This window comes from Pyrus communis, chromosome 14 (assembly GCF_041283825.1).
Source record: "Pyrus communis isolate YQ-2024b chromosome 14, ASM4128382v1, whole genome shotgun sequence".
NCBI classification, from domain to species: Eukaryota; Viridiplantae; Streptophyta; class Magnoliopsida; order Rosales; family Rosaceae; genus Pyrus; species Pyrus communis.
The window spans coordinates 8,341,692-8,350,394 of record NC_142578.1 but is presented as its reverse complement, the minus strand read 5'-3'; the positions used below and the strand labels follow the sequence as shown (position 1 = coordinate 8,350,394).

The following is an 8,703-nucleotide window of genomic DNA, read 5'->3' as shown; positions in this document are numbered from 1 at the left end:
GATATCATAATATCATAAATATGTGTTGAGTGCTAGTTCCTAATTATCTTATCTGTGGCATAATATTAGATATTGATTTGATCGCTTGATAGTGCGCTGATGTTATCACTTTTGGTGAATTTTAGGACACAAATATGTCACCAAGATCATCAAGGTTTGGTTTTACGTCAATGACACTCTCTCTCTCTCTGGCATTAAGGAAAAATTGGAAGGTTTAATTACCAGCGTATTTGTAGAATTTCCTTCAAATGAAGAACCACACTTGTTTCAACAAATTAGATATTCAGTAGAATCATCTATATGCACCTCGCACCGCCGAGGTTTTCTTAAAAAATAAAAATAAACCATCTGAATGCTGTTTGATTACTAAATCAAATTGGTTATCTAATTACGTTCGGTAAATTTCCAGTTAGCAAATATCCCATATCACAGTTGTAGAGTTTATGCAGTACAAGTAACACATACATAAATTGCATTATAAAAAACGTTGCATTCCAGGATTGAACACTGTCCTGTTGGTGATGTTTGAAGTGAAAATGACCAATTGATACAGGTGTAAGAAACAACGGGATTATAAGCGTGAAACATAACTTCTCTAAATGCACGACGTATGCTTAGTTGTCATTGTATAGATACAGTTGAAAATATATGATAACATAATTAATAATATATTTTGTTAATTATGAGGATGCCGGCACATTAACGAACGTTCGTTCCATAGTCGGACGGAAGCTTGAAATGAGTTTTTACCTATTTTGAATGAACAGAGAATGGAATTAATGAAAGTTTAACATATGTGTCCTTGAGTCCCAACCTGACCTACCCAACATACAAAAAACAAGAAGTGCATTGGCCTTTAGCTGCTGACATTGCCATGCTATTGGAAAATTTTTGTTTATTCTTTACATCATTACTTGCAAGCTCATTTGTTTATTTCACCACATGAGAAACCAAATTCCCTTATATATACTTCAATAGTCCGTCAGCCTTCCTCACCAACAATCCTTTCCTCTACATGACCCTGAGGACCACCTGTTGTATAGTTCTTCTCGTCTAATTCTCTATTTTCTTCGCCATTTTCATTTTTAAAAAAATGGCTCAGGAGAAGGAAGCAACCAGCGCAATGGAGTGGAGGATAAAAATGGCCGACGGGTCATCTGAAAGTTTGGCTCCCACCGAGGCACGAGGGTGCCCCGGCATAGCCTGGCTTGCCTTAAAGGGCCTGGTTGTAGGGTTGGTTATGAAAGTATGTGACTTTCTGAAGAAAGCTTGGGACTTGGGGCACAATGAGCCCAGAAAAGTGATCCATGGCGTCAAGGTTGGGATGGCCCTCACAGCTGTCTCACTCTTTTACTACATGAGACCTCTATATGAAGGTGTGGGAGGAAATGCCATGTGGGCAGTTATGACAGTTGTGGTTGTCTTTGAAAATACTGTTGGTAAGTTACAAACAATTTTTCCCATTTGTTTTTTTTTACACGATCTATTAGTGCAATATTAGCTCCTCAGTGAAGGTCACAAGCCGAAAAACACCCATTTTTTACTTGTTTATGTGCATGCAGGTGCAACATTATCTAAAAGTATAAACAGAATTTGTGGAACTCTTCTTGCTGGATTTCTTGCCATCGGCATCCATTGGATTGCTGATCGATCCGGGAAAGATTTCGAGCCTTTCATCATTGCATTTTCAGTTTTCTTATTAGGTATGTAGTAGTCTTATTAATCTCAATTTATTTTGTAATAGCTATAAATAGTACAAATAAGTTTAATGTGTTACTGATGTTGTTATTCTTTTTTCTTCAGCTTCTGCAGCAACCTTCTCGAGATTTATACCCTCGGTGAAAGCCCGATTTGATTATGGTGCCATGATCTTCATCCTCACATTCAGCTTAGTTTCAGTGTCGGGTTACCGGGTGGATGAATTATTCGACCTGGCCACCCAAAGAATGTCGACCATCATCATTGGAACTTGCTTGTGCATTGTCATAACCATGATCATTTGCCCCATTTGGGCTGGGGAGCAACTCCACATGCTCATCACTGGGAACATGGACAAGCTTGCCAATTCCTTAGACGGTACAAAATTTAATCCAATCCCAACTAGTTAGGACAATTTAATCCCAACTTGTGTTTGTTGTCCTAGGACAGTTTTGCTGACAGTATAAAATGTCGCACTATACTCTTCAGGTTGTGTGGCAGATTATTTCAATGATAGTGGAGACTTTGCTGGTAGTGACAAAGAATCTGACAAGAAATTGCTTGGCTACAAATGTGTTTTGGGTTCAAAGGCAACAGAAGAATCCATGGTATCACAGAAACACATATAATTTATGGTGTAGCTTTCATTTTATATTCAATAAATTCTCTTTTATCGTGGTGATTTTTTTTTTTTTTTTGAAAAAGAGGATAATCGGTCTCTAACAGTGCCATTAATTCTCTATTTTACAGGCCAATTTTGCTAGATGGGAGTTGGCGCACGGCCGATTCAACTTCCGGCATCCGTGGAAACAATACCTCAAAATCGGGGCATCAATGCGCAACTGTGCTTATTGCATTGAGGCGCTCAACGGTTGTGTCAGTTCTGAAAATGAGGTAATTCCAAATTCTGCAGTCTACTAAAAGCACTTCTATTAGAAACCAATCAAGTTTCTAACTAAAATTGCTTTCTAGAAAAATACTTGAATTGCTTCATGCTCCATGAAGAAGAATTTGCTAAGTGTTTTTCCATGAAGACACTTCTAGGTGCACATATAACCAACCATAAAAGAGTTTTTTTAACTTTTTCTGTCAGACGTTGTCAAAAGCACTTTTAGGTAGTTATCTAATTTATTAGTGCAAAAATACTCAAATTGAATCACTTTCATATGAATTTACAGGTATCTGAGCTCACGAAGAAGCATATCAGCAACATTGCCATAAAAGTAAGCTCACACTCCTCAATAGTGATAAAAGAGCTAGCAAGGACTATGAAAACAATGAAGAAATCATCTGCAATAGATCTCCTAGTTGGAGAAATGAACAATGCAGTTATGGAACTCCAAGAGGACTTGAAATCTCTTCCTAACTTATTCATTAACCCAAAGCCGCTTCTGCAAGAACCCGAATGCCCCGAAAACAACACCACCACAAAAGCAGAAGCAGAAGCAACTGCTCTCATGGACATAATTCCACTTGTGACTTTAGCTTCTCTGCTGATTGAGATTGTTGCTAGGGTTGAAGGCATGGTTAGTGCAGTTGAAGAGCTGGCAAAGCTGGCCGAATTCAAGGCGGTCGGCGCTGAGAAGGCAAATCAAAATCAGACTAGTAACAAAATTGTATCAAATCAAAGTGCCCACCAAAGGGTTTGAAGTAGATTTGTATACTGATTATTGTTATTGGCAGATTGTATTGTTGGAAAAAAGCCGGCAAGAATGCCAAGAAATATATAGTAATGAGGTGGCGCTGTAAATTATACCATTCTAACAACTTGGAACGTAATTCAAAATCTGTCATTGACCAAACCTTAAATTTGATCACTGTATATATTGATCACAACTTATGTTGTTTATATTTACACTGACTCCCCATTTTTCCCGATGAACCAAAACACTTCTCCTGGATGTCATCGACAGCCACCATCCTCCTCCACTTTTTGTTTCTTTTTCTCCTCCTCCTTTTCCCTTTCCCCTCGAGTCGAATGGGAACTGCCGTGCTCCGTGGGCTTCGCTGTCGACAATGAATTCGCTGTATGATCCTCCGTCAGCTACCTTCCTCACCGACTCTTTCTCTTTCCCCGTCGGCCCATTGGTTGGAACCTCATTCGAACTTTTGACGTTTAATCCCACTTCGTTGATAATGAAAACAAAGTACTAATTCAAATTGACCCAATCACCTATAGTATTGTCTTATATATATATATATATATATATATATATATATAGGCATCTCATTTTTTGAAAAAAATGAAAATTAGATGTGAAACTTATTTTATATCGAATTTCAACGATTCGAACTGTTTATTTTATAAAATGAGAATTAGGTATGAGACTCACTTTATATATACTAACCTTTCTGCACGCATTGATGCACGTGCATAATACCTTTTTTTACATCACGACATTGGCATCAATTTCCGCCTCTGTTTTCAATGCACTTAAAACTGAACCCAAACAGAACAACCTGTATGGGAAAAGAAGGAAACAGAGTCTAGGTAAAAAAAAAAAAAAAAACCATTTCAGCACTTGAACTTGGTATCTGCATAATTTTCTAAAAAAAATAATCAATGACTTGAATTTTGTGTCAATTCCTCATGATCGCGTGTAGTGACTTTCAAGGGAGATAAAGCAATCTGCAAAGCAACTTAAAACAAAAACCTAAATCTTGCAATAATCAAATCACTGCAAGAAAAAACAAAATAAAAAATCCAACTTTAACATTCTTTTTGCCTGAAGCAACAATCTTGCCGATAGAACGAAACGAAAGCAGAGAGAAACATGAGAAGGAAAAATGAATTTGATGAATGGTAGACAAACGTTGGATGGCGAAAGAATCAGTCGATGTTGAGGAAGAATTTCAAACTTTTGTCACTGATTTGGTCGCTCAATTCTTCTCCCGATTATGGTATGTTGGTTGTTCTTCCTCCGGAGAAGCACCAAGTTTTCACCGAGAAGTAAATAATCGAAAACATAAATGAAAATGAATTTGGTGAATAGTAGACAAACCCTGGATGGAGAAGGAATGCAGAGGAAATGGAGAATCCGAGATTCAAAGTTACCTGCGATAAGAATCATTCGATATATAAACTCCCAAAACAATTATATGGCATAGATGAACTTAAATGAAATCAATAAAAAGTGGAGAAAGGAAACCGGCGTCACCTACACAATCACCAGAGAGATACCCAATCCTTGTTCATAAATTTGCAAGATAAAAAAAACATAACTACGTGCTATAAACAATGAATAGTGTGGTGATTGAAAGCAGCCACTAATATCAAAGGTGAATAGCTCTAGTTGGGAGAAGCAAAACATACGAAAAGCCCAACTGCTCACTTCCTTCTTGGGTTGGAAATTCCTCTACTCTTCTCGAGTTTCTAAGGCAACGAACCTTAGGGGTTTCTTTTTCTGTCTAACCTTCCCGCTTTGTTTGTGAGCGCAGAGACATGGAAGAATTGTTTGTGAGCGCTGAAACGTGGAGAAATAAGGAATGAGTAATACATGTGCAAGGAAAAATTGCACAATCCAACATATTGAACTCGAATTATCCAACAACCGCATGGAATTAGTGGAGAGCAAACCTGTAATTCGCTTCAAATTGTGAGCGAGCAATGGCTTTTGTATCATCTTCTCCTCCTGCAAAACTGTTTCATTTTTTTTCTTTAGGTTCTTATTTTGTGTCCTTCCTTCTATATATCTCTCGTCCCGCAAACTGCTTCTTTCTGCACAATTAGGGCGTTTCTTTTCCTCCTGAACACCACTGCATGTTCACGTTTATCTCCCCCTTCGCAAAACGGTTCCCGGTTTCACGCATAGCAGTTTCCAATCTATTCCCCACGTTTATCTTGTCTTTTCTTTTTCTTTTTTCTAATTTTTAATTCTCTTTTTGTTTAACATATTTTTCTTTTTTCTTTTTGACAAAAGTATCCCTACTATTTTGTTTCTATTATTTTCAGCTAGTTGTGAATTTTTTTTGTTTGAGGGGCTTTATAGTCCAATTATTTTGGTGAACCTTTGAGACACAAAACTCTCATTCTGGCTTTCTAATATTAGAGATATTTTAGTATATCAAATTAATAGGCATTGAAAACGTTAAGGGAAATTTTATTTGAATTCATATAACCTCTTTCTACACCCAACTTATTATTTACACCCATATAGTTTTTAATTAAACTATCAATATCTCTTTAAACCTAATTTTACTACCTAAACTACCCTCACAAACCTAATATAATATGCAAATGTATCTTTACACCCATTTTAAAAATAAAAATCCAAAATTAGTGTTCTACAACTTGTTTACCACAACTCGTTGATTGAGAGTGTAATGTCCATACGTATATGGTTTCGTGTTTGATGAGTTGGTCAAATAAGCAATCTGGAATCGAGAAGTTATGTGAGTAGATAAGATTAGATGAAGTAATTAACTCATATGTTACGGTGTTTTTGTGCTTATTTGAGATTAAAATGTTAAACCAATATGCTTATTTCTCTTACAATAGAAATCGAGTTGGTTTTAATCCTTGTGTGATTTATGTGAATTGCATTCTCATTGTTTTTATCCCATTGCCGCTTCGTAAACAAATGCAGTAGCGTATTTCAAATGCTTTAATCTCAAGTTTTTACCTCGGTTTTAAGATTAGGAATATTGGGTGGTGGAATTGTAATTTGCAAATACATATTGTTAGGCATCACTTGGGTTTTAGCCACTGTAATTCAAATCTGCATGAATTATAGGACTCCAATTCATTTTATATATACGAATACATGTCACATCCTGGTCCGGGGCGGATCCCTTCCCAGGCCCGCTCCACCACTGTAACACGATATTATTCGCTTTGGACTTACCATTCCCTCACGGTTTTGTTTTTGGGAACTCACGAGCAACTTCCCAGTGGGTCACCCATCATGGGATTGCTCTAGCCCCCTTCTCGCTTAACTTCGGAGTTCCTACGGAACCCGAAGCCAATGAGCTCCCAAAAGGCTTCGTGCTAGGTAGAGATGAGAATATACATATAAGGATCACTCCCTTGGGCGATGTGGGATGTCACAATCCACCCCCCTTAGGGGCTCGACGTCCTTGTCGGCACACCATGACCAGGGTTAGGCTCTGATACCAAATTGTCACATCCCGGCCCGGGACGGATCACTTTCCGGCCCTGGTTCACCACCGTAGCACGATATTGTCCGCTTAGGACTTACCATTCCCTCACGGTTTTGTTTTTGGGAACTCACGAGCAACTTCCCAGTGGGTGTCACCCATCATGGGATTGCTCTAGCCCTCTTCTCGCTTAACTTCGAAGTTCCTACGGAACCCGAAGCCAATGAGCTCTCAAAAGGCCTCGTGCTAGGTAGAGATGAGAATATACATATAAGGATCACTTCCCTGGGCGATGTGGGAAGTCACATACACTAGTAATAATAATTAACTTAGGCGCTCAGTTGTCATTGGAACCGGCAGTGGGTTTATTGATAAATTTTAGTTTGATTTCTGATTTCATCTTGTATTTGATGGTAATTATACAATAGGGTAAAACTGACAATTCACATTTTAAATTTAAGTTGGGTGTAGAATGGGGTTATATGGGTTCAAATAAAATTTATCAAATGTTAACCTAACTAGAAAGAGAGGGAGAGAGAGAGAGAGAGAGAGAGAGAGAGAGAGAGAGGAGAGCAGCAGTGCGTTTGGGTTTGGGGTCACCGACAAAAATGGGGGAGGGGGTTATAGGTGTGTTCTAATATATATATTTTTCTTTTCCCATTCATCTAAGGGCATATTTGGTACTTTATTAGGAAAAATTTATTAATTGAATCATCTTCAATTTTTGGGTTAAAAGCTAAACTTTTTAAATCAAAAAATTTAAGTTTTAATCCAGAAATTTTTTTTTTTTTTTTCCTCAAATGATGCTAAGCTAAAATTTTAGTTCAAGATTATTAAGGAATGAATTTAGGCTAAATTTTTATAAAGTAAACTTTTGAAAAAAATAAAAATTATGTAAGCTATTTTAATTTATTTTTATGAACATTTTCACCTAAAAAGCTTCCAATAAATATTAATGAAATTACAAAATTTACCCCACAAAACAGGTGTTTCATGTAACTCATGAAACATGTGTTGGTCTTTCTTGAATCTTGCCATCTTGAAAAATTTGGAAATGGGAAGAAATAGTTTTGGTAGGGCTGGGTTCGGTTGGTAAACTGTGCCAAATTCCTTGTGCCACCTGCCGGACATATACATAATTACCGAAAATCAGTTACCGCTAGACAACCATCTTCTTGCGGTTGCCAAAAATGGGTTCAGCCAAAATTATTGGTTGGTTCGGTTGGTAAATGGCACAACCGGTGGTTTCCACTTCTTCCTCGCCATCTTCCAGTTCCAAGGGCTCAATTTGATTTTCAGATTGGAGTGCTTGTTCGGTTGCATTGTGTGGTTCATTTTGGGTTAATCCATGTTATGCACTAGCGGTTGATTGGTTAGACTCCATCATCCTAAACATAAGCAACACATATACATTCAAAATCATATATATGTACGTGTATATATAGTATCAGTAATCATCATGCTATCAATTTTGTTAACAATATTTTCTATATTTATTATGGCATGAATCATATACATATACATATATTTTTTAAACTCTAAAACTAAGGAGTCATTTATTTTCTAAACCCTAAAACTGAGGAGTCAAGTGTAAGATCCCACATCGCCCAGAGGAGTGATCCTTATATGTATATTCTCATCCCTACCTAGCACGAGGCCTTTTGGGAGCTCACCGGCTTCAGAACCTCCAATGTTAAGCGAGTAGCGCGCGAGAGCAATCCTATGATGGGTGACCCACTGGGAAGTTCTCATGTGAGTTCCCAGAAACAAAACCATGAGGGTGTGTTGAGGGCCCAAAGCGGACAATATCGTGCTACGGTGGAGTCAGGCCTGGGAAGTGGTCCCGCTCGGGTCGGATGTGACAATTTGGTATCAGAGCCTAACCCTGGTCGCGTGTGTGCCGATGAG

The 8,703-nt window shown here is 37.8% G+C and overlaps 1 protein-coding gene and 1 long non-coding RNA gene across 2 annotated transcripts; one reads left to right on the top strand and one right to left on the bottom strand.

Moving 5' to 3' along the window:
* Positions 1-1,011: 1,011 nt before the first annotated feature.
* On the top strand, positions 1,012-3,689 carry LOC137712493 (aluminum-activated malate transporter 10-like). Its single transcript, XM_068451565.2, has 6 exons — positions 1,012-1,439; positions 1,563-1,703; positions 1,804-2,076; positions 2,188-2,306; positions 2,449-2,592; positions 2,877-3,689. Exons 1-6 carry the CDS (start codon positions 1,094-1,096, stop codon positions 3,345-3,347), a joined length of 1,494 nt encoding a protein of 497 aa, XP_068307666.2. The 5' UTR covers positions 1,012-1,093; the 3' UTR covers positions 3,348-3,689.
* Positions 3,690-4,084: 395 nt separating this feature from the next.
* Positions 4,085-5,693, bottom strand: LOC148691174 (uncharacterized). Its single transcript, XR_015956016.1, has 4 exons — positions 5,276-5,693; positions 5,012-5,162; positions 4,701-4,753; positions 4,085-4,158 (listed from the first exon to the last, which is right to left on the bottom strand). It is a non-coding gene; the product is annotated as an uncharacterized LOC148691174 (long non-coding RNA).
* Between the last annotated feature and the right edge of the window lie 3,010 nt (positions 5,694-8,703).